General features: G+C 36.3%; 1 protein-coding gene across 6 annotated transcripts in view; it reads right to left on the bottom strand.

The window, feature by feature from the left end:
• The window catches only part of LOC109003518 (guanine nucleotide exchange factor subunit RIC1-like), a 35,634-nt gene that overhangs the window by 1,256 nt on the left and 7,447 nt on the right, over positions 1-26,931 (bottom strand). For 2 of the 6 annotated variants that reach the window (XM_018981669.2, XM_035683309.1), the window contains exons 4-23: positions 25,992-26,073; positions 19,685-20,100; positions 16,599-17,031; positions 16,290-16,513; positions 15,927-16,122; positions 15,626-15,771; positions 15,376-15,547; positions 15,187-15,240; positions 14,536-14,715; positions 11,512-11,624; positions 10,903-11,085; positions 10,621-10,678; positions 9,995-10,054; positions 9,843-9,884; positions 9,624-9,751; positions 9,386-9,521; positions 9,223-9,300; positions 8,937-9,046; positions 8,158-8,220; positions 7,609-8,059 (exon numbers count right to left, since the gene is read on the bottom strand). In XM_018981669.2, coding sequence (XP_018837214.1) covers positions 7,882-8,059; positions 8,158-8,220; positions 8,937-9,046; positions 9,223-9,300; positions 9,386-9,521; positions 9,624-9,751; positions 9,843-9,884; positions 9,995-10,054; positions 10,621-10,678; positions 10,903-11,085; positions 11,512-11,624; positions 14,536-14,715; positions 15,187-15,240; positions 15,376-15,547; positions 15,626-15,771; positions 15,927-16,122; positions 16,290-16,513; positions 16,599-17,031; positions 19,685-20,100; positions 25,992-26,073 — 3,052 coding nt within the window. In that variant the 3' untranslated portion in view covers positions 7,609-7,881. Of the gene's footprint in view, positions 1-7,608; positions 8,060-8,157; positions 8,221-8,929; positions 9,047-9,222; positions 9,301-9,385; positions 9,522-9,623; positions 9,752-9,842; positions 9,885-9,994; positions 10,055-10,616; positions 10,679-10,757; positions 11,086-11,511; positions 11,625-14,535; positions 14,716-15,186; positions 15,241-15,375; positions 15,548-15,625; positions 15,772-15,926; positions 16,123-16,289; positions 16,514-16,598; positions 17,032-19,684; positions 20,101-25,991; positions 26,074-26,931 lie in introns of those variants that run through there. The other 4 variants (XM_018981670.2, XM_018981672.2, XM_018981671.2 and 1 more) reach the window with 4 other exon arrangements.

Below are 26,931 nucleotides of genomic sequence, written 5' to 3'. Positions count from 1 at the left end.
TTTATGTTGCTGAGTGGTTCCTTTGAATTTTTTGTGCAAGAGATTCTGATGTCCTAGAATTTTCAGGTCATTTTTTATTTCTGCATCACTTGTGAGAATATTATAGTTGTAATCGTCTTTATGATTATTGAATCAATGGTTATTATGTTTGTTAGTCTCACTAGCTTATCCTCGAATTTATGCATCCCCATCCTTCTCGTAATAGTCGAGTGCCTAAATTAGCTTTAGAGCTAATTGGGCTCGAGATCTATTTTCGACCTCATATACCTTTTTTTCAACAATTATTTGGGAAAAAAAAATGCATTACAAGTTGGCGACAAAAACCAAAGTCAAAACCAAAGTCAATGTGGGTGTGATGCAGGCCAGAGGCAACGACAACAAATAAATATGGATTTATTAAAGCAATGCATGTGACTTGCAAGATTTTGTGAGGATAAAAAATAAAATAAAATGAGGAAAAAAAGTTATTGAATATGGAAATGAAACAAAATAAACAAAAGAACAATGGAAAGTAAAAATAGATAATCCTAGAATGCCACTCGACTAGGGGTAAATGCTGTCAGTCTACTCTACTAATCGCATACGTCACTCAACGCGACCAATTCACAAGCTTGATTTTCAGGAGGAATCACTCAACTCCAATAGAAGCAACATATATGCTCTATATTGTTTAAACCAAAAGCTCTTTGTAAATTCTTTTCATTTTATGGTCCATATATAGGAGTACATGGTTTCGACTAATTATATAGCCTACAATAAATGAAAAAAAACTTTCAATACTCTATTAATGTTTTAGCCAACCTCCAACAACCTAATTAATATGTAAACAAGTTTCAAAGTAAACTTTAAAACAAAATAAGTTTCTATGCAAAACGTTTATTGAAATGTATCTGAACAACTAAATGACAGCCACCAAGTGAATGCCACATGTCTCCCATGTAGATGCCATGTCAACTTGCCACATTAGCTTCAAAGAAATGACATGTAAGATTTTGATTGTGCAGTTGCATCATTTTCATTTTCTTCAAAAATCAACTTGACCTTAAGTTAAAACTTACATTCTCTCAAAATAGTTTGCCGATCAAACTTACTCTTCATTACAACCACAAAGAATTAGACATCTTCTCCTTTACAACTCTGCTCATACTTCTTGAAGGACAAGATGCTAGTCTTAACTCTTCAAGAAACCAAGTCTTCTACATAAGTTTCACAATGTTTTTGTTCTTGGTCTCCTTCTACTTTTTCATCAAAGATTGATAAATATTAATTGTAGATTGGTTCCTCCTCTTCCTCTTCTAGATACTTATCGTAGATTGGAAGTTTTGACTAATCAACCACAACTTCATTTGCATTTTTCATGAAAATCGAAAGTGAAATACATAAGATAATTTTGTTTTTGATCCATTTTGAACCAAAAACTCTTATACCATTTTGATGCAGGCCACGAGCAGTGAGAACAAACGAATATGAATTTCATATTCGTTGAAGTGATGCACGTGACCTGCAACATTATGTGAGGATCAAAATTTAAAATAAAATGAGAAAAAAAGCTATTGAGAATGGAAAAGAAACAAAATAAATAAAAGAATAATGGAAAGTAAAACTGGATAATCTTGAGATGCCACTCGACCAGAGGTAAAGGATGTCACTGGACTCTACTAATCGTGTACGTCACTCGACTCGACCAAAGGGTGCAAAACCTAGATCCCATCCTAGGCAATGCCAACACAATGTGATGAAGAAGACAACGCTAACGTTGGTTTGAACACAGCATAACAACTGTGAAAATACCTTGATTTGGAGAGGACGAAGAACATAATATCCTCTGCAATGCCAACACAAGCCAAACATATAATCCCAAGTAGTATAAAGTACAGTTTTCAGATTAAAATTATTTTAAAAAATAAATAGATATACTTTTCACCCACTAACTAGCCTTTTCAATTTCTTGTCGTTTGAGGCTTCGGAACATTCATTTGACGGTGACTAACTTGCGCCAAGTGAAAAGTTCATGAACTATCAATCATTAGCCAAAATTATTTACAATATCATTACTTTTAGTAATGATAAAAACCAAAATAAAAGGAAATAAATTGCAATCTTTTTAATGGTAGTTTTTTGCTTTGAGAGGATGATTGTTAAAATTAGAAGTTTAGAAGGGTGATTGTAAACTGGATGGTTAATTTGAGTATGATTTGTGTATTTATTTAATATAAGAAGTAAAAAGATGGGTTTACTATATTTTATACTAATTATTGAACTCATTTCGTTAATATCTCAATATTAAGATAGATGGAAAATGAATTACAGACGTAATCTTAATAGTGGGTATGTAACGATCCGGCCCAATAATTTTAAGAATGAAATATTGATAATTTTTATTGGGCCTAAATTATATTTAATGGGCCATATTGGATAAACTCATGAGCAATAAATCATCTCCCTCACCATGAAACATGGCAAGGCCACCATCGTCTCTTCCTTCCTTCTAATCACAACCACCATCGTCCCTCCATCGCACCATGATCAATTTTGTGTCGGAAATCTTAGGAAGCAACACTACAAGATAAGTAACTTGATAATAAATTAAGATTAGCATACGTTAGCTAGTTATATATATATTATTATTAAAACCATTTCTTTGGAAGCCAATGTTTATATACCGAGCATATCATGATATTTGCAAACACGTCATTTATCATATTTCATTCTACATATTATAGTTATGTATGTATTATGTACCTAATGCATATCACGTTGCATAATACACGTAAGCTTTCATAAGATCAAGTATAAGATAAGCTCAGAATTAGTTAACCAAATGATCATTCAGATACATGGTACCAATTCAGTTTTAGGGTGGATGTGCAAGTCACGGACTTGAGCGTAGTCCACCATAATATGCCAAAATACTATCAGCGGCTCGCCTTGTGGTCGCGGGACGTGGAGCCGGTGCACAACCTCGCGCACAGGGTTAGTTAAATATGTTTACGTAATGATGGGTTTCTTATTTAGTCATTGACTCATTTTAATTTTTTTGTAGTTCTAAACCATCTCAGGTTAGAATATTTATGAAGGTAGAGCTGTAGAACGAGACTTAGTCCAAGGAGGTCTGACAATGGCCTAGATCATGTACAGAGATTTTAAATTATGATTTTTTATGGCACGGATTTTGAAAAATTTTAATAAATATTTCTGCACACTGTCTCATTTATAATTTCAATATTTTACTATAAAGAATTTTTTGTACTAAGCACTTCATTTAGAAATAATAATAATATCTTTTTAAATCAAGTTTAGTAGTAGCACTCTAACTCCCATGATTTAAAAAAATGACGTATTGGAGCGGGTTGTTACAGGGTAGAACATTTTGGTAATTATTTGATGATGAAAACTTAATATAGGACTTAATAAATTAATCCCGTACTTATGTTCGACTCAAACTGGACCTAAATTATATTCATAAATAAATAAATCAAGTTTGAGCAAATAAAAACTCGTATAATAAACGTTCTAAACTTATATATATATAAACTTGATTCAATAAATATAAAGTCATATAATTTTGTTTTACAACTTTTTTAGTTTTATTTTAAATTTAACAATGAAAACATCTTGAATATTTAAAAGATGAAACATAATCATACAATAAATGTTTTTAAGTTAAAATATTGTAATGAATTTTGTGATAAATCTTAGTGATATAAACTTAACAATAATCGAAAAAACTGATACAATGAAAATATATAATAATAGAATTTATTTCACTAAGAAGACAATAATCCATATCGCAAACATAAAATTTAATTCAGCTCATATTCAACTAAAAATTAAACAGAAACAAAAAATCCGATTCGCAAGTCGATTGCTGCCAACATATTTCAGGACCCAGTCAATTGAACAATGAACAGGGTCTTGGTCAACGACAAAGAAGGGGTGATAAATGCAAAGAGTGTTCTTCGAAGAGTAATATTACGTACAGTCGTGAAATGCGCAAACGCTATATTATCGTTTTGAAAAAGAGTAAAGCCTACTATTAAAAAATTAATTTCTTTTCATGTGAGTCCCATATTTATTTACTTTTTTCAAAACGACTGCACGACGCTTGCACACTCACGACTGCAAGTATAATTTCTCAGAGAAAAATAGGGTGCGGGGGGCCTAGACCGCCCCCCTCTTGGCCCTCTGCACCTCGGGCTTGGCTTAAGCCCAACCAATATATATATATATATATATATATATATATATATATATATACAAACACACACAACTGATAATAACTCTATTAAACAAGATTTATTGCTTTTGAAAATTGAAAAACATTTTGATCAACAATATGGTTCCGATATTGATGAGCAAGATGATGGTGTTGGCTCCAGTCATCAAGAACCTCGTTCTAATACTAATAAAATATGTTTAATTGATCGCTTCATTCCAACAAAATGATTTTTCAAAGAAAAGATTGGTTTTTGTCATGAGTTTGAATTCAAAGTTGTTGCTTTGATTGATTCTGATATGAATTGTTTCTAAGAGGGTATAATTCCTAGTAAATACTTTGAAAAGTCCATTGAAAAATTATTTTCTGCTAATGGTTCTCAAATGAAGATTAGATATGAACTGAATAATACTCATGTTTGCCAAGATAATGTCTATTTTAAAATTCATTCTATTCTTGTTAAAAATATGACTAATAAGGTGATTCTTGGTATGCCTTTTATATCTTCTTTATATCATTTCTTATTGAACATGGTGAAATTACTACTGACCCTTTTGGGCAGAAAATAAAGTAAAGTTCGAGTTTGCTTCAAAGTTTGATATTGGCACTTATAAAGGTTTGAATGCTTTGATCTTTGCTAAGACAAAACATTTGAATTTCCTCAAGCATGAAATCAAATACAAAAAAGATTTCTGAACGACTATGTGATAAATTGTTATGGTAAAAAATTGATAATTTTAATAAAAAACTTGTTGATGATGTTTGTTTTGATCTTCCTAATGCTTGTTCAAAAAGAAAGTGTTAGCAAGATGGAAAGAAAAAAATTACGTGTTAAAAGAATATAGAAAGAAAAAATGCAAGATATGTAAAAACATATACTATCTTTTTATTTTGTTGAAAATTATTATATTTCAAAGAATGTTTCTCAAAATAGTTTAAATATGGTCAAAAAATCTAATTTTGTTACTGAAAACAAATCTGTAATTCGATCAAGTCATCCACCTATTGAGACGGTAATTATTAACCATCAAGAATCTGAGGTTAAAACTTCCCTTTTGAAATTCCTGTCATTGATTCCAATGCTCCTACTTCTATTGAAACAAAAAAGATTATTGATTTTGTTCAATAACTCTTTACATGTTATTGGTGAACAGCTGGATTGTATGGAATAAAAAATTGAAACCAACTTCTTCTATTAAGATTGAAAAACCTTTGGTTAGCTTACCTGAAACTAGGTAAGGTTTAAGTCTCAAGACTAACCATGCCACTTAAGAGAATTGACTAGATGCTTTCTGATTTAAAAAGAATAAAAAATGAGAATACCAAAGCTTCTATTAGTAACACTGCTTGTGTTATTAATAGTAAATGTAAGAAGGTAATCTTGATGAAGACTCAAAAACCAAATCTTCTAATTTCTCTACAAATCATGATATTGCATTAATTGAAGACTTTGGGAAAAAATGATTTATTAAAACCCGAGATAAAAAAGGTTTTCAAGAAAACCTAATCCCATGAATTTTACAAAAAATTGGTATTCCAAACCTATTCCTCCCGATTTACAGTTTGAAGAAAGATTTTTCCAAATGCAGTTTCTTTTTCTTCTGATAGGCTTTATGAATAGAACAATGATAGATTATCAGAACAAAAAATTCTCAATACAATGAATAAGATGTCTATGGTTGCTAATGCTTATATTACTAACCATAATCTTACTCATGTTAAAATTGTTGATTTATTAGCTACTGGATTTTTCGGTACTCTTAATCATTGGTGGAATAAGCATCTTACTAATGATTCAAGACAAACCATCATCAATTCTATTAAGCATGATGATGATGATATGCCTATTTTTTATGCTACTATCGATCAGGGTATCCTTGATGGTGTTAAAACTTTGATTTATATTATTGTTAAACGTTTTATTAATATCCCTTCTGATATTACTACTCGTATCAGTTATTATTTGAATAATTTAAGATGTCCTACTATGTCTGATTATAGATGGTACTAAGATGTTTTTATTTTCAAAGTAGTGCTACTGGAATATAGTTTAAAACCTTATTGGAAAGATAAATTCATTGATGGACTACCCCATCTTTTTGCTCATAAGGTCAAAGATGAACTTACCGATGCTACTGGTTTGATTAACTATGATAATTTCACATATGATTATATTAACAATACTATTAAAGAAACTTGGTATCAACATGTGTAATGGTCAAAAGATATTACGACAATAACTGTAAAATGCAAAGAAAACCAAATATGAAATTAGAAATTTCTATGAAAAATTTGGCTTACCTCCTATTGCCACTTCCAAGTAAAAAAGGAAAAATCTTATTTACAAAAATTCTGGTAAGTTTTACAAATCCAAAAAACACATGTCAAAATTGTTCATAGGGATTTTCTTTTTTTGCCTGGAAGGGACAATAGGAGGTAAGTCAAATTGTTTACAAAAATTTCTCATTTCATATTTGGCTTTCTTGGTACTTTCGATTGTTGTCATAACATCTTTTTATCATTACAGAAGTTGATACAAGTTTTTAAATAGCACTGATAATATCATCATATGTGAAATTATCATAGTTAATCAAACCAGTTGCATTGATAAGTTCATCTTTGATCTTATGAGCAAAAAGATGTGGTAGTCTATCAATGAAATGCTCTTCCTAATATATATATATATATATATATATATATATAAATATTCGTTATCAAAACGAATCATTTTGAAAGTTAACCCTCTAACCCCCCCTTTCCCCGGCCGCAGTCTTCTCTCTTCCCCCCCCTCTCTCTCTCTCTCTCTCTCTCTCTCTTTCCTCTCTTGTGTCTCAATCTTAGAGCCTCTCTCGACTCTCCCTCTCGCCTTCTCTCCTCCTCTTCTTCTCATCTCCCTTCTCGACATCTCCTATTCTTCTCGGATTTTTTTTGTATTTTGTATCTTGCACACCGATTTTTTTTTTTTTTTTTTTGTTTGCCAAAGATTTGTTTTGTAGTTTAGGATATTTGTTGTTGCGGATTTGTTGTCTTTTGTTGTTGAATGTGGATTTGTATTTTGTTGTGTATTTTTTGTGAATTTATTTTGTTTTTCACATCCGTGGGTTGGACGGGGTTGGAGGGGGCAGGTGGACCAATGGTTTGGCCCCACCCCCAATGTGCAGGGAATCAGCGGGGGCAAAACCCCACCCTCCGCCCATGCGGGGGCAGGGTGCAGGAAGGAGCCACCCCTGTTCCCGCATGGGTGGGTAGCACCTCTATGCATGGTGAATACCTCTGTTTTGGCAGTGCTCTAAAAATAAAGGGAAAAAAATCTACGTTTTTGCAGTGAAACCATTTTTTTCATTCCAACTCTATAGCAACCATGGCATAAAGATAACAGGACCAACCAAATCAGAAAAACTCTTTGAACCATCAACGGCTCCTCTAAATATATAGATTATAAAACATGTTAGATTATGAATAAACAATGAAAAATATTAAGAACTGTGCATCGGTCTACCCCATTCAAGTTTGGTTCCTCCTTAATTACAAGAAAGAACAATTCTGTAATTCCATTGACACCAGCAATCCTATCTTTTCTATTGAATCAATCATTTATCAAACGGCCACCACGATTCAGTTTCCTGGTTCTCACTGTCCACTCCATTCCACGGATGCTAGGCCATTTACACGGTAGGCGACCAATCTTCACAACGAATTACTTCAATTAGCAACAATGCATAGTCAGCATTCTGGATTCCAAATCCAAATGTGCCTTCATTTCTCTTCCAAATTTGCAACTGATGAAAGTTTCTCTTCCAAGTCTTCAAGCAGATCGTGGTATTCAGAAAATGCCAGATGCGACTGACCATCATTAATCAATAAAGAAGACATTAAGATACGGATATACAAGTAATTGCATTATTAATTCTAAGAACATGAAAGTTTAGAGGCATAAACACCTGCAGGGTAATGCTATATGCCTTCCATAACCGCATATCATGCTGGAAAAGATCCAAAAGAACCTGACAAATTTACAAGGAATATGGGTTCATAAAGGGTCTAGGGTTATTATCAGACTATCCATATGAGATTAATATATTTTTGGTAAAATCACTTTTGTCTTCCCCCTCTTTCAAATATCAATTCACATGGGCACCTAGATGCCTCTTTGGCAAGCATGCACGAAAACGTCCTATAATTCACAGTGCCATCCCACCATCTGAACATATTTTGACATTTCTCCATATGCTTTTTAGCTTGCTGTACTGGTTCTAATCAATGGTTTTTGTCATTGATTTGTTGTTATCTCTTGCTTTACAAGTTTTTGTAACATCTCTAGTGCAAAAATGTTGAAAGAGTTCATTGAGCTATAAAACACCAGGAGGATAGTATTATAAGAATGCAAGCATTCCCAAAGAGGTAAAATAATTGCCCTTACTAGGCTCCGTCACAAATAACCCTTTGAAGGGTAAGCAAAAACAAGTGTAATTGCCGTTCCACGGTTCCAGTTTGAAAACTCTCACCACAGAAATTACTTTTTTGCTGTGATAAGATTTCATCAATAAAGAAAGAGGTACACAGGAAGTATATGAGTGATCTGCCTAACTATCAAAAGGAATAAAATGTCCTTTCATGCGTTTCTTTTAGTTGATCTCAGGAAAAGTCATACAAATTATGTGGATGCATAAATATATAATATACCACAGTTTGTATAAAAGAAGCCAACTGTACCTCAGACCTTCGTAGAAGGGTAGCCAATACAACAATCCACTCTTTGAACTTGACGGAGCACATATGAGCCAAGAGGAATTCTGCATCCAACCGGCTTTGTAACATCCCCATTTGAAGCTGGATACATTAGAGACTTCAGTGAGAGAGAGAGAGAGAGTGTATTTAAAAAAAAATAGTGGAATTAGATGCCTAATCATGCTTTGTGATCAAGCCTCTGCATCAATTCCTCTTCGGTTAAAACACTTAATATAGAGATTAATTAATGGCATTTAAGAGTTTTAAGATGTTAATGCCTTTTGCCCAATCAGTTCAAGCCCTGAAGCAAAGTTCTCCAAGCGAGCACATCCATATCTTTCTCTTTGAAGATACTCCTGCAGCACACGTTGTCATCAGAAAACTTGAAATCACTTCACAGTAGGACATAATATGCAGAAGAAAAACACAAGCTTTTCTTACCACCAAATCAAACTGGGTGCCTTTTACAAATGCAACAAGCTTGGAAAGTTCTTTCCCTGACATTAAATAACTAGCATGGTTTTCTAAGATATTCTTAACAGGAGCAACATGAGCACTTTGCTCTTTCAATGAGTTGCTGCTAGAACAAAGAGGGAAAAAAAGATCTGAAGTTAGTATCATATGGAATGTCAAAGCAACCGGGGCCTGAGAATCCTAAAAACCATATTGAAAATTTAACCTTTTATCCAAGGACTGCTTCCGGTAACTTGTACGGGATAGAAAATAGCCCAAGAATCTAGGAGATGATCTGTCTGAATCTGTGGATGCCTGTTCATACTCCCTTCCAGATCTCAACAAGAACCTCACCTAATAATAAAATGAAGAAGAAACTATTATCCCTCTTCAAGATATCGGTACCAATTGTCAAAAAAATCATATCATCATATCAAGCTCATACCAGCTCCCCAGCAAGCTCATATAATGATTCATCAAGCGTTGCCTGCAGAGGGTTTGACAATCATTGCCAAAATTAAACTTAAAAAAGAACAAACAAAAGGCGAACAAGGTTAAAAATGGAATAATTTTTTGCAATGTAATACCAGTATCTACCTGTAATAAACGTAAAGCACAGTACTGACTGACGGCGGGACCTTCAAGTTTAGCAATTACCTAAACATTCAAGATGAAATGAATTGATAAAACTAAATTGACAGGTTCACACACTCAGATCACATCTAAAGGCAGAAATATATTGTATGCGTTCAATAGTCTCAGACCAGATTTTGTCATGCATTTACAGGAGGGACACTTTTTTTTTCTTGTGCATAGCCTTGTAACCACACAAGAAGAGATTTTGAAAATGTACCCCTTACATGGAGAATACTGCAGTTTATGTGTAGGATTGAAATTTTCTTTTTCAAAGGAAAAAAAAAAAAAACACTTCTATTTCCGATCATTTTTTTTTTTATTGGTTGTTATTACCGATCAAATTCTAGCCAAATACTCTAGAAGAGGTAAATGATAGTAAGTATAATACTTGTTAAAGCATTGGATATTATGCATAACGTTAAACTGCTTACCATCATGTAATCAGGAGAGAAGAATGATGGCATCAGTTTTAAATAAAGAAACATATTGTCTCGAAGAATGGTGCAACATATTTAATAGTTAAGCTTTAACCCATACTTCAGAGAAAGAAGAGAGGTTGCCTTCCCAAAAAACAGAGTATTTCTTACAAGTATATAACAAGCAGCAGTTCGATACCATCTCCGCTGGAGGCATTCCTCAAACAACCTAAAAATAGAAAAAACTAGAAGTAAAAAACAATTGGATTTGAGATAATAAGAAAAAAGAATACCAAAATTAAGCATACAAAGTTGCACATGTCTGTGGTCCATAATTTGCCGCATTGTGATTAGTTCCTAACATAGATGATTCCTATACACTTCAAACATGAGGTAAAAATATTAAATGGACGAAAAATGACTAAAAATAAAAAGTGAAGTGAAACACTGAACTCTGTTGATCTTCCAGCAGCAGAAAACAAATCTGCCCAATGTCGACCATCGGTTTTTCTTGCAACACTGACAACCACATCAAAATACTCTGGGAAACTTCTGATCAAATCACAGGTCTTCTCCAGAAGAGATGAGTTGTTAGCATATTTAGGGGCTGAAACGTGGTGCTTGTTTGTGTTTTGCCTGGAGTTCAATTTACCTAGTAAGCAACAGGGTTTGCATAAACACAGATAGAAATACTGAAATTATCACACAACTTCCCTCAAAATAGAAAATTAGGGGAAAATCATTTAAGAACAAGGAAATCATCAATGCCAATAAACAACTTGATTAAGGAACCAACTAACATGTTGGTATAATGGCTCAAGACCTGGTACCAAGTTATACCTTTATCAATGTTGAGGGGTCTTATTAGTAGGTAGGAACGACATTTTAACCTTTGACAAACATAAAAAAAAAAAAATGTAGGCACCTACTCACATTGTCTAGTCAACCGTTCCCATATGTGCTAAAAGTCAATTCACTTGAGCAAGAAAGTGCACATCATGTCCCATTAATATACGGTCCAGCTAAAAGTCAGATTGATTCCCTTCCTAGATTCAAACATACCTGGTTATTTCTGTATCAAATACTGTAAAAAGAAGCCATTCCAGACAATGCGAAAAATGAGGTTTTTCTGCAGATAATTGCGCCAACCGTAAAGCCTCTTCCCTTTTGTCCCTCTGGCCCACGCATACAAAAACTGAATTAGAAAGGAAGAATATTGAAACATAAGAATGAACACTGTTATTAATATGACATATACATGAAACAAAACCAAATACAGAAAGTAGCATGATTTTTTATAGCGGGGAGATATTCTTTTTTGAAGTCTACTTTTGGACCTATGTATATTTGTAAACAAGTGTTCCAATTTAAGTAGAAAGATTACATACTGACAGACTCATATGTGAGGTTTCACATCCTCACTGAAGCTCTACCATCATCACTCTGAAGTTGAAAAAACTCTATATTTTTTTTTACAAGGGTTGAACAAAAAAAACAAAGAAACTCTATAGTAACTGATATTATAAGCCAATAATTAGGCGAAGGTAAAATATTTTTTGTTATCCTTGAAACTGAATTTTAAGTGCTTGACGGACCCATCCACTAGCCCTCCAAAAGTCAATTCTATTGTGAAATCACCACTTGTCCCAAAAGTTTAAGCTAATAGGAACAAATAGATTTTATTATTTAATTTATATCTTAAAACTCCCCATCACGTGTGGGTTAGACTCCCCCTCAATGAGTGGGCCTAACACGTGAAATATTTAATTAGATTGAGTAAAGTGTAGAGTCAAGATTTGAACTCAGTACATTTGCTTTGATACTATGTAAAATCACCACCTGTCCCAAAAGCTTAAGCTAATGGGAAGAGGTAGATTTTATTATTTAATTTATACTTAACATCTATAACATTCCTTTAGGCTGAAATCACTTTGAACCTAATCATTCAGCAGTCAGAATCCAAAACGATAAGCCCTACACCATTTGAGTTTTGTTTAACCCAGTGAGCTCTACCTGGCTCATTAAACAAGTACCACAACCAGTTATTGCATGCTTATAATGGCAGTTGTCAAGTTTGTTAAGAGTATAGAAACAAAAACAATCAGCTTTTCTCATTGAGAATATCAATCAGTTGTTATCAATTTCCACATATAGGAATGGTTATTAATCACGACATACACTAGACCTTGCAATCACTTTGTTATAGACTAATTTCGGTTCATGATCAAATTATGACATACATAACAATGGAGGACAAGCTCTGATGGGCCCCTAAAAAATGTGGGGGGTTTGAAGTCACAGATCATTCTACAATGTTTTATCTCCCACAATAGTAGCTCATTCCCATGAAAGAACATTTGGTGGACAAAGGGTCCTTTTAGAGTATCTTTATTTGTTTGGACAGTTTCTTTAGGAAAGATTCTTGCTTTTAATCATGTAAGGAAGAGGAAGATAACTGTGTGGATTGGAACTTCAAGTGTCGAAGAGATTGGGAGTCGACTGATCATCTTTTCGTTAACTGTGAGGTGGCTACTGTTTTGTGGAATTCTGTTTTTGGGTTGTTTGGATTATGCCTTGTTTGGTAGATCTTTCAGAGGGTTAAAAAGGGTAGTTTGGCTGTTCTCAAAACAAAGCATTGTGGAAGATCCCCCTTTGTTTGATGTGGTGCATTTGGAGAGAAAGAAACAACTAGAATTTTGAGGATAGCAAGAAGACGGAGTTCAAAGACTTTTCTTTAATACCCTTTACCATTGGATGATTGCTCATTTCAGTTATTCTCTTTCTAGTGTCCATGTAACGCCCCAATGGAAGGCCCAAACCACATGACCTATACTCCAAAAGGACTAGTCAATGATACAATTGGAGCCCCATTGGAACCTAATAAAGAGCAATAACTTCTTCTTCCCAAGAATTGTGGGATCCCATACACCACTCACCCTTATCCAAATCATATGGGGTATCACAGTCCAGGACTTTGTTTTTCTATTATCTTTTTATGGTTAGGTGTATCTCATGCGTACATCTTGTGTACTAGGGTAACACCTCTTTTGATCATTAATAAAGCTTAACTTATCAAAAAATGAGTATTCATTGAAATTAAGATTCTAATAAGAACAAGTAATAAATTTGGTTAGTCCTTTTGCACTTTTTAATAAGGATTTCCTACTTGCAAGAAAAATAAGAACAACAAATGAATTTGGTTAAGTAAGCAGCTGATTAATGCCATCTAGAAAGTCAGAAAAGTAAAGATAGTAAATCAGTTTTTCTAGAAACTAACTCAAAGTGTGGTAGCGATCTAATTGAGATTCATGATTACTCAGTATGCACAAACTTTAATTTTATTGATAATGTTGAAGCCAGCCAATCATATCTTAAAGCTAATAGTCCAGAAGTATTAGTAAATAGTCAATTGCTTTACAAAAGAATACTCCAATTCCCAAATCATAGCAACACTGCAATACTTGAAAGATTCAAATCCTTAACAACAGGCCTTGTACATACCACTCCCCAGTTTTCTTGTGATTTTACTCAAGCTTTGAAATAACATAATTGACTAGACATTGGCCCAGCTAACATAATAAGTACAGCCCAATAGCCTAGCTGGTTGCCAGAAATTATTATACATGCAAATTTTTCAATTATGATAAATCAACAAGGACCAACAATCTGCCGATAGGATGGCTGAATATGCCAATGAGCTCAAGCTTTAGGGTTCCAACAAGGATGGAGAGTGAGATCATAGGTTTGAGACCCACTGGATGCAAGTGTAACTTAAAGCCAAAAAAAAAAAAAAAAAAAGTTTCATTGCGTTAGATGAGTAAACACAAGTGAAAAGCTTGAGACTGGGAATTTCCAAATGAGGTCACGAGGCTAGTAATTCATGCCATCTGCAGTTGATCTCAGTCCCTTCAAAGTTGACCATTATGAGAATGTTGTGTATAACCACCCACCCCTCCCTGAGGGCAAAAAACTCTTGAAACACACAGAACGGTGGGTGGATGGTGGCATTGAGGAAATTATAATGCGCTTATAGTTTCGGTATGAGAAAGGGAAACCTCCATATCAAAGAATATTATAGAAAGGTACCTGAAGAAGGTGTCGAAGTAGGCAATGAAGTATAGTTTGAGCTTGAGGAGTAGGCTCAAAACATGGAAACTCTGTGCATGCTGAAAATGACATCCTCTGGGAAACACCAACAACAACACCAGCATTTGGAAGAAGCCCCAGTGGGTATATCTCACGATCAAATTCCAGCTCCGGATCCAACTAGAAATTAATGCTGAGTTACTTAACTCAGAGAACCTCGACTAAAACCAGATCAAAATATCTTACATCCCACAAGCTCATTGTTAAAGATGCAAAAACATAACTTTTCTGGATGAAAAATTAGTCAAACACATTACCAATCTCAATAATTAGGAAAGTTAGCATCTCCTTTTCCAAAGGTAAGAACATCTACAGCCATATTGCTTGCACGAAAGACAACCAGAACATAAAAATATAATTGACTCCATCTTAATTAAAATTACAAAAGAAGCCACATCTCTCACAGTATCAATTAAAGCCACAAACCATATAATATTAAACTCTGATATGTTTTGAATCAGTACCCCCTCCGATTTTTTCTATATTGGATGATTAGACATCCAATATAATTGAAAAAGATAGATAAATGACACATGTTCTGTTCCGTACTGTCTGGCGAAAAATCAAATATAGTCTTAAAGACATGCATACCTGCATGAAATCCTCCTGTTTAAAAGGGTCAACACCAGGAGATGGATACCAAACCTGTAAAAATAAGCTTCCAACCAGAATCTATATCAGACAAGTAAAGATAACCAAAACTAAAGGTGAACCATAATAAAGCCGAATGACAACAAATAAGAGTATTAAAAAACAATATAGACCACTACAGTTCATTACCTGCATTCCTCGGTGACCATAATCCAACCATGAAACTTCCTCTATTAGATTTGTTTTCTCCTCTGGACCACAAGTGACCCAAAATAATTCAACAGAGTCAGTGAGCTCTCTTTCGTGTCCATCATCCAAGTCAAGAAGTGAAAGGTCCCCATTCGCCCTCAGTATCAGACATCTAGCATAGCACACATCCATTCAGAGGCATGTGATTTATGAAAATTTCTATTTATCACTTTGAGGTGGGGACACATACCTCGCAGGCTCTCTAAGTAACAGAGCCGAAGAGGAAGAAACATGATCGTTTGGGATGCCCTCTCTTGGAAGCTGATCTGGGATAAAACGCATGGCAGCAGGATGGCTCTTTGCAGTCATGATTGAGAGTTCCCGTACTGTAGAAAGCTGTTTGTCATTTTATCACTTAAAAATCTATGAAGAATAAAGTCTCGTTAAAGACTATCTACCATTCAGAGTGCAAACTGAAATTTCAAGAAAACAGAAAGCAGTACCATTTCCAATTTTATACTCAAAGAACAACTAAAAGAACATTCCTTTACCTGTAAATCTGGGGTGCTAGACGGTGTCAATTCACCTAATAACTTCACATGGAATATGTGGACATCAAACGGTCGATACGTAACAAGAATGTACTCTTGATAGACATCCATCACCATTGGTTTGGCAAGCAATGGTTTCCTACCAAGCAGTGAGCTTTGATCAAGGTGATATCTAGGATAAAAAAGCAATTCATACCTGCAATGGACCAACTCTGTTAGAATTATAAATAGCAATGTCCTGCATTGCATAATAAATGAGCATCAATTGAAATAGATTATCATAAAGTATAAGCATTTCCGACAGATAAAAAAAACGAAATAGATTAACTAAATAGAACATGTAACCATTGATAATCATCTCACATGTTAGAAGAATCAATGTAGTTGCAGACAACAACGATCTTCCCCAGCCATAACAAACCTTTGCACTGAATCTTATGTTCCTGAGTAATATCTCCAAAGACTCGCCACTTTTTTGCCCTTATATCATGTAAGATTAACCCATGGAGACCGGCAACTGCTAAGAACATTCCATCCTTGCTAGCAGCCACATGTTGAACTGGCCAATTTTGGGACATGTACGAAACCTGAGTCAAGGCAAAGCTTAATCAGAAAAATACATATTGCAAGGATATCAATTGTTTTTTCAAGTTCGCAAGTCAAATTCATAACTGGAAGGTTAAGATGTAGCATTTTAAGTTCATCAGTATCCTCGGACTGCACAACAAGCAATCGATCTGCACCATAAATCACTTGACGGACATATGTCGTGCCTGAAACTCCTCTGTTTAGGCAACATTTTCCAAAAGAAAATGCAACAATTCTCTCCGGAGATCCTTCCTCGATGGTATAAAGCCTATATCCATATTCATCCCACTCTATCAGTGAGGTGCCCCCCATTAAAGGTTCATACTTACTATCCTGGTTTGGCTTAACCATTGGAGAAGATACAGAACTTAAACCAATTTGACGGATTGTTGACATCAAACGGCACCCAGAAACAGACCAGACAGTAAGTCCTCTTAACTTCCACCCAACTGCAAAAGCTGAATTATCAGGTGTCCATGCAATACAACTGACAGAGCCAGTATCCTCCATTGAATATCTGCAAAATAACAATGTCAAGACATAAAAAGTTAAAACCTACCATACCTCATGATCTGTAACCTATACCCATATAGTATATGACACCGACTTCAATTCAAACTATGACGCTAATGTCAATAATCCTAATCCAGAAAACTTAAAAAATAGGAAGCAGATATTAGCAAATAAATCAAATTGGCACATCCTGCAGAAGAAATACACGACCCACTTTAGCCATCATTGATCAATTCGAATGAACTGCTAAAATAAGGAAATGCATAAAATTTGATACAAAAGCAAGCCAGTAATGCTTAATACTTTGTGGTATATCATTAAACCATGAAATGATGCATCATATTATACATGCAAGATTCCAATTCTCAGATGCAATGCAGGTCCACTTACTTTCCAATTATTTGATACCACATTAAGGATGATGGAAAGATGATGAAAAAGAGACTTAAGAATACCATTTCTTTAGTGTGACTCTAAAGAAACTTAAGAGGCTTAAGAATTTGTCTTTTATTTGCAGATGATGCCCTTTTTTTCTGTGGAGCATACCCTTATCTTAAACTTTTTCATCTAATCATTACCTAACCATTACAACTTTCCGAAACTTCCAAACAAAATACAAAAACAATTCAACTTTTTCAAATCCCAAAACAAAAATAATATTAAAAAATTATAATCTAATAATATTTTAACTTTATTATAATTTTATTTAACTTTTTCTCTCTCATTTTCCAAAAACCCATAAAACATATTAACTCAAACATTTCACTACTATTCACAAATTATTTCACTACTATTCACAGATCATCTCATCTCATCTCATCTCATCTCACTATCCAAACGAGGCCTAAAATCACCATTTCTTACTTGCCCAAGTACTTCTTGTCTTTATTTCTGCTTCATAATATGACGACCAAAAGTATAGAGAAGATACATTGAGGTTCTTTATGGAGCGGAATGGGAGATGAATTCAAGTTTCATCTAGTGAACTACGCATAGCTATGCGCTCCCATTTAAAGTGGAGGGTTGGGAGTTTTTGACTTGTATGTGTTCAATCGGGCTCTATTGCATTAATATTTTTTTATCAACAAGTTTTAGGGGGCAAATCTCCCCGAACACCCTCAGAACAGCAGACCAACTTGATATCTTTTACCAAACTAAAGGAGTGTTCATACAGGAATCATAATTGCATTTAGAGGTCATTTCGTATGTATTGACACACTAGACTTGAGGTGGGTGATGGGTCTTGTATCAAATTTTGGCACAATCTATCGTATGGAGATTGGATCCTCAAATAAATCTTTCAGTTATGTATGAGATTACGTGTGCAACGGAAACCTCAATAGTCGGTCTTATGGTATTCTCCGATGGTTCCCTTCAATTGTACGTTAGTTTCTTCTGAGGAGCACAAGATTGGGAAGCAGAAGCCATCATAAAATTTTTAGTTCTCTACTCTACAAGAGTGAGCTAGAGAAGCAAACAAAATCCTTTGGTGCCTTTCTGAAAAAGGAAGGTTGACGGTTCGATCATTTTACCAGGCTCTCTCAACCCAAGACACTAATACATTCCCTTGGAGGAACTTTTTCAAGACTAAGCACCCCTGGAAGTAGCTTTTTTTGTCTGGACAGCTTCTTTAGGGAAGATCCTTACTATGGATAACCTAAGGAAACGTCTGACTATTGTGGTGGATTTGTGTTACATGTGCAAGGCCATTTGTTATTACATTATGAAGTAGTCAGGACCTTATGGAACGATTTATTTGCTAAAGTGGGATTAACATGGGTCTCATGCCTAGAAGCTTGGTGGACTTTCAAGCACATTCTTTGATGATGAGGAATCTCGGAGACTGTACAAATGCAACCACTTTTACCTGGTGAAACCCTAGACCAAGGTAACGTGTTCCCCTCACGCAGATAAGGCAAATCATCGGCTTTTTCATCGATGGGACGTGGCCCCTAAAAATTATTTGCACCTAAGGGTTCGAACCTTAGACCTAGAGCGACAAATACCACTAAAACCAAGGCCCTTAGTATTTGAGACCACACCTAGAGGTTGGATTTTATAGCAAATTAGAGAGGCTTACATAATAATCCACAAATTGCAGTAACATAAAAGATGGCTCTCATATGCCTATTGTGGTGCATTTGGAGGGAGAGGAATAATAGAAACTTTGAAGATTGCAAGAGGATGATAGATGAGCTTAAAGTTTTTCTTCTTTCAACATTTTGTTCCTTTGGACATTGCGATAGATTAAGGGACTGAGTGTCCACAATTTTCTTGCATCAGTTGTACATTCTTGTATATGTCCTGTATACTTGAGCTATGCCTATTGTTGTTATTAATAAAATTTCTTGCTTACTTAAAAAAATAATAATTCTTTAGAGCAACTCTTGGAACTCGAGGACACTTTTTTCTTTTAAACCTCTTGCAACTCAATAGTGATGAAAGAAACTATCATGTGAAGATGAAAAAGAAATGAGGCAAGTGTAAATTAACATAAAACCAGGACTTAAAGGAATATTATCTTAAGAATCTTAGGCAAGGCAACTAAATTTTATAGCAGCCTCTGGTGATTCTCAGAATCTAGCCCTACAAAGTATAACAAAAAATCATTACATTATGCCACTTTTATAGATTTACAAATTTTATCCAAGCCTTACCCCCAGTCATACAAAGACACGGTATGAATAAGAGGTGTGGATTCTGCCAGATCATATAACTCAACAACCCCTCTTCTGGTACCAACAGCAAGGATTTGTTGTTCGGAAGCTACTGAAGCACATACAGCATCACCAGAGCCCAAAATTCTTTCAGCTTTAATAGAATCAGCTTGCTTTAATCCTTTCTTACTTACTGAACACAACACCATTTGTCCATCAGAATATAACACCAATAGCGACCTCAATGGAAGATTAAGCTCCAATTGAATAATAGCAGCCGTCCTTGAGACATTATGGTCCTGGATAATAACTCTAGGGGCACCACCAGAAGTGAAACCATTATCAAGAGAATTTGATGGATGAGTGATTTTACTGCTGTCACGAGAGTGGGGATCAAGTACAAATGACCCATAAAACTGTCAAGGTAAAGACTATAATTAAAAAGATTTTTTTTTTTATTAGTAAAAGATAGATATTATATATATGAATGAAATAGACATAGTCCTTGTACACAGGAAGTATACATAAGAACTCCTAACTACATTCTAAAAGCGATAAATTAAAAACAAGAATTCCTGAACATTATCCCCGTGTAATACAATAGTGGAAAACCAACACATTAGAGTGTGGAGAAAAAATTCCTCAACTTGGACATTGTGCGTTCCTTATCTTCAAAGCAACACGCATTCCTTTTCGTCCAAATACACCACATAATACACAACGGAATCATGTTCCACACTGCTGCCACTTGATGGTTGCCTTGCATCTTTGGCCAACAATCCAACAAATCCACCACCCTCATAGGCATAACCCAAACAACATCAACCCTTAAAAAGATCTCCTCCCACAACACCCTTGTTAGCTCACAATGTACTAATAGATGGTCCATAGATTCTCCATTATTTTTGCACATATAGCACCAATCCATCACTACACATCCTATCTTCCTCAAGTTTTTTGTGGCCAATATCTTCCCAAGAGCAGCACTCCAAACAAAAAAAACTACTTTAAAAGACACACGAGACCTCCAAATATTCTTCCAAGGGAACGGACTAATATCAAATTGTGTTGTTAAGATGCTATAATACGCCTTAACTGTACATATCTTGTGGTTATTAGACCACCACTTCAAACTATCTCGCTGTGCCATAGGAGTCTCCGTGGAATATGGTAAGCTGAAAAATTCTGAAACAATAGGTAATTCCCAATCATGGAAATCCATACTAAAAAGAACATTCCACTAATGCGCACCATGAGAGAATAAACGCATGTCCGCCACTGAAGACTCCCTATTAATTGCAATATGGTACAAGGCCGGAAAAGCCCTTTCCAATGTGTGTTCTCCACACCACACATCCTGCCAAAATCTGATACGAATGCCCTCACCAACTACAAAGCGAATTTGATTTACAAAACATAGTCACCCCTTCTTTATGTACTTCCATAAACCCACACCATACCCCCCTCTCACTTCCTCAGAGCACCAACCACCCCAAGCGACACCATGTCTAGCATCAATAATATCCTTCCACAATGATCATCCCTCCAAATGATATCTCCAAAGCCATTTTCTCAATAAAGCTTTATTAAAAGTTTTCAAGTTATACACTCCCAACCCCCCATTCACAACTAAGGAACATACAGTCTTCTATCTAACTAGGTGGAATTTCTTCTCCTCCCCCATGCCTCCCCATAAGAACGCCCTAAAGACTTTCTCCATTTTGTTCACCACCCCTACAAGCATAGGAAACAAAGATAAAAAAATAAGTGGGAAGGTTAGTGAGAATACTCTTGATAAGAGTGAGGCGGCCCTCTTTTGATAAATACACCCGTTTCCAACCAGCCAACATTTTCTCTATCTTCTCCACTACCCATTCCATATAGCTCTATTATTGAAAGTTGCTCCCAGCGGGAAACCCAGATATTTCATTGGGAAAAAGGACACCTTACAATCCAGAAGGCTTGCTAAGCTGAGGATAATAGAGACCGCACCCACAGGAACCATCTCAGACTTGTCCAAATTCACCTTTAACCCTGACATTGCTTCAAAGCAAAGTAGCAATGCTCGTAAAGTTTGGATTTGGCTACCATTCGCTTAACAAAATATTAACGTATTGTCTGCAAAAAGAAGATGTGAGATGATAATAGGACCACCAGAACCATTGCCCACCTGAAAACCCGATAAGAAACCTCCCTAACAGCTGCCTGCACCATCCTATTTAAAGCCTCCATAACTATAACAAATAGAATAAGAGATAGAGGATCTCCCTGCCACAATTCCCGCGAACTATAAAAAAAACCAGCAGGTGTGCCATTAACCAGAACGAAGAACCAAGTGGTTGAAATACAATAACGCATCCATGCAATCCACTTATCCCCAAAGCCACATCTCTCAAGCAAGTATAAGAGAAATTCTCAATTCACATGATCATATACCTTCTCCATGTCAAGCTTGCACAGAACACCTGAACCTCCCTCCCATAATCTGTAGTCCAAGCACTCATTTGCAATGAGTATTGAATCAAGAATTTGTCTCTCTCGAATAAAAGCATTTTGGGACTTGAAAATAATATGTTCCAACACCGGGCTAAGCTGGTTAGCAAGAACCTTTGAGATAATCTTATATACGCTACTAACCAAACTTATAGGCCGAAAGTCTTCAATAGACAAAGCCATGTGTTTCTTGGGAATGAGAGCAATAAAGGTCGCATTAAGGGATTTTTCAAACTTTTGGAAAGAGTGAAATTCACTGAAAACCTGCATAACATCACCTTTCACAATGTCCCAGCAAGTTTGAAAGAAACCCATTGAAAAATCATCTAGCCCCGGCACTTTATCCTTGGCTATGCCAGATATGACCTTGTAAATCTCTTCTTCAATAAAAGGTCTCTCCAACACACTCACACTCTGCGAGTCAATTGCCTCAAAATGCAAAGCATCCTGCTTCAGCCTCCAAGGAACCGATTCTGTGAGAAGGGTCTCATAATATTGTATTATATGGTTTTCTATCTCGGGAGAAGAAGATAGCATCTGAGAACGTGATTGAAGTGACTCAATAGCATTGTTATGCCAATGTGAATTAGCCACTTTGTGAAAGAACTTCGTACACCTATCACCTTCTTTCAACCAAAGGGCTCTGGATTTTTGATACCATGAAATCTCCTCTGACAACAAAACCCTCTCCAGGTTTGCCATCACCAAGCCCTTCCTCAATAACACCTCCTCCAAATTATCTATCAAGAACTCTTTCTCCTCTAAGTCTTGCAGTTCCTCCAACAATGTAGTCTTCTAATTGTCAATGTGATCAAAACCCTCAAAATTCCACTTCTTCAAGTCTTATTTCAGTGCCTTCAACTTGCTTGCAAGAATGTAACTTGGAGTACCAATAAACTGATATGAAGACCACCAAGCATGTACCATCTCTACAAACCCAACTGTTGTTAGCCACATGTTTTCAAACTTGAAATATCGACGCCCCCTGTGAATACCTCCCACAATCCAAAAAGATAGGAAAATGATCTGAACTAACTCGAGCTAGTCGTTTCTAACTTACTTTCAAATATTTAGCTTCCCACGAAGGAGATACAAAGAATCTATCTAATCTCGACCAAATCCGCCCACTGGACCAAGTGTACTCTCCCCCTACCAGAGAGAGATCCATGAGGTCTAGATCAAAGATGAACTCACTGAATTCTTCCATAGTCATAGAATGTCAACAATGCTCTGATTGCTCACTAGGAAAGTGAATATCATTAAAATCACCTCCCATGTACCACAGCACATCCCATAAGGAGTATATGCCTGCCAACTCCTCCCACAACCCTCTCCTATCCCTATCCACATTAGGACCATAGGAACTTGCAAATGCCCATTCCCATCCATCAACCACGTTTTTAAAAAGAGTCACAACCGAGAACTCTCCAATACACTCCTCAATCGACTTAATCACTCTTTTATCCCACATAAGTAACACTCCACCTGAGGCTCCCCAAGAAGCCAAATAAGTCCAACCCACATACGAGCACCTCCATAAACTTCTCACAATTTTCCTATCGATGAATCGCAACTTTGTTTCTTGCAAACACACTACATCACCTTTCCACATCCGCAATAACGATTTAATACTAAAGCATTTATTGCGATCATTGAGCCCCCGAACATTCCATGATAGAATCTTAGGTTTCATAACAAAACTATATTGCCCCTCCCTCTCGATCTATCCCTTCCGCCACACCCTTCTTTCACATCATGATTAATGGAGCACTTTAACTTTTTAAGTTCCCTATCTCACTTTGAGGCTGACTTCGAATGGCTATCCTCAAGAGCTACGATGAGAGCCTTAAATTGTTCTTCGTAACCTCCAAACGAAATCCCAATGACAGCTTAAATCTCTTCTACTTTCTTGAAAATTCACTTTGACGAACAACTCCCATAATTAGAACTGGGAGAAAGTGTACACAAAGGAGTTAAAATGGCCCCCTCCTCACCAGTGCTGGTAGGAGTAAAAAAAACCAATTCCGAGCCACAGACTGAATCTGGTTCCCCACTGGCAGGTACAGAAAATTTTAATTCTTCAACCCCATCCCCAAGCTTATTCTCTTCAAAAGAAACCATCTCCAGTGATAGAGAGTCTATCGGAGACCTCAGTATCGGGATGTCATGCTCTGACACAACTGACTGCACAGGAATCACCGCTGGGCCTCCATCCACCACGCATGGCTGAGTCTGTGCATTTTCCAAAGACAACCCACGAATTGGCGACGGGAAATCAACCAAAAACCCATCCTATGCTGGCAAGACTAAACACTCAGGAGCATCATCTGGGCCTTCGACCACCTCGCACAACTGAGTCTGTGCACTCCCCGACAACAACCCACCTGACGACGACGGGGGATCAACCCTCACGGTCTTAGCCACTATAATCTCCTCTGCCATCTCGCCGTCCTACAAATCTACCCACCGGAATGACTCTACCGGCTCACCATAGTGCTCTACCGCGACCGGTGGTTCTTTCTATGCCGGTGGGGAGACCGGCGAGGCGCTTATCGGCGCCATCGGAATATGACTCGGCACCTGGGCCGTAATCTCGGTCACCCGTTGCTTTGCCCTCCAACTTTTCCTTGGGCCTACTGCCTGGCCTAAAACAGGGCCCATCTCTATCCCCGTCGAGACAATTTGCTCCACATGCCCTCTCCCTACACCCATAACCCTCAAGCCAGAATCATGGCCCTAGCCCCTCCCTTCAATAAAGCCCGTATCATAGCCCATACCCACCCTCAGCACCTCCTTACCCTTAACGCAGCATTTCAGCCAATCTATTTCCTCTAATAAAGTCCCAACTTTTCTCTCCATCTCACCCAGCACCCTTAAAATATTTTCCTCATTTTGCTCCAACAGTACACTGCCATCACCCCCTCGTCTATGCACGATCTCTGTACTGGCCACGCCTGGCAACACAGCACTCACGGCTCGAGACTGACCCTTCTGTGCTTGAAGCACCTCACTGTATGACTGTGCACCAACTATTGTCAACGGAGGAGCACCACCATCACCCCTCATCATCTTCAAGTTTCTTGCCTGAACCACACTAACTATTTTGTTTCTCACACTCGAAACAGAGGAAGGAGGACTGAGCTCCTTCAATGTAACTCCAAAGTTCCTCCAACCCTCCCCCTTCCTTCCTTCCTTCCTTCCGGCACCACTAGCAGACCTCTCCTCTTTTCATGCCCAAACTCCGATATGAAGATAAAACAACCATTGTTATTACATCCCCTCCTCACCATTAACATATTATTTCCTTTTCTATGAGTTCTCAGGAACTCTAAAGAGCCCAATGAAGCTGCACATTCCCTTACCATAGAACCCAACCATCCCAGGGCTTCATGATCCAAAGAAATGTATTTCACCACACGGCGACTGCTCTCTGTGATTCTCCACCACCTTTCATTCTCCTTTCTGAACTCAAAAACCTTCTGATCAATAACAACCTCTCTGCACAGCCCCATCCAAGCCAACCAACACAATAACTCAGGATGGACAAATACACTAATCTCCACAATGAGATGTTGCCATTAACGCACCACTACCAACAGAAAGAAAAAACAAAGAAAGAAGAAATGTACTGAGAGAAAAAATTTTAGGAGAGAGAAAATATCCGGCCCCCCCTTATAACAATCTATTAAAAGAAAATTATTACAACTAGAAGAAAATGTCTCGATACCAAAAGGACTTATAAAATCAATACTCAAAATGTGCTGACGTGATCTAGATGAAAAGAAATTGCTTATGCCTATCAGTATGGCATTACCTCGCCCTTCCATGAGATGCTATATAAAGATCCATTAGAAAGTCCAACTAGCAAGTGCTTATTATCACATACAAAATTGCTCCTGCCAAGAAAAAATATTACCAAAAAGTTATCAGTATGAAAGTGAGAAGAACGGCACAAGATCAAACTATAAAAATGAAATGCTAACAAACATCATTTTGTTTTTTTGTTGCAATATGTTTTTTGATAAGTAACAAACATCACATTGTTAAACATCATGAAAATAAATATTTAATTCAAAATTGAAATAACAAGAAAAATTAGTGTGCTCTGAAAAAATAGAAACCAAGTTGGTCATATCATCAACAATATTAATGACATTACTAAGAAAATACAATCTCATACATGGGAAATTTGAGCAAGATCACATGTCATTTACCAAACAGAACTTCCTTGAATACTTCCCTATACTTCAATTTGTTTTCCTTTTCAAGCTACTTGGATGAGAGGAAGATAAAAGTCAAACAATTTCTTAACCTCTTCAAGAAACGTGAATCAGGCCAAAGAAACTTCCATTCAGGGCTTTATGCAAGCAAAGCAATTTTTCTTTTTTTGATAAATAAAACTTTATTTGGAGAATAATAAGCAAGTTTTGTAATCCTTTACCGCTGCATGCAGACTATATTCCATCTGATTTACCTGAGTACGAAACGGAATCGATAATTCTAGTATGACCAGAGTGAATTTTGTGAAATTAAAAGATATCATACCATTTTTCATAAGTAATCGAAGATTGTAGTAGTAAACGCGAAGGGCGAAACCCGAGTATACATGATGTAAACAAGAGGAACACTTGTGAGAGAGAGAGAGACAGAGAGAGAGAGAGAGATCATAAAAATTCAGCCCATTAACATCTATAGAAGCTGCCTAAAGGTCAGAGTATTGAAAAGTAATATTTTAGGCTGCATTTGGATGTTGA

Source organism: Juglans regia, chromosome 12 (assembly GCF_001411555.2).
Source record: "Juglans regia cultivar Chandler chromosome 12, Walnut 2.0, whole genome shotgun sequence".
NCBI classification, from domain to species: domain Eukaryota; kingdom Viridiplantae; phylum Streptophyta; class Magnoliopsida; order Fagales; family Juglandaceae; genus Juglans; species Juglans regia.
Note: the sequence above shows the minus strand (reverse complement) of the source record. Positions and strands in the feature narration are given on the sequence as shown.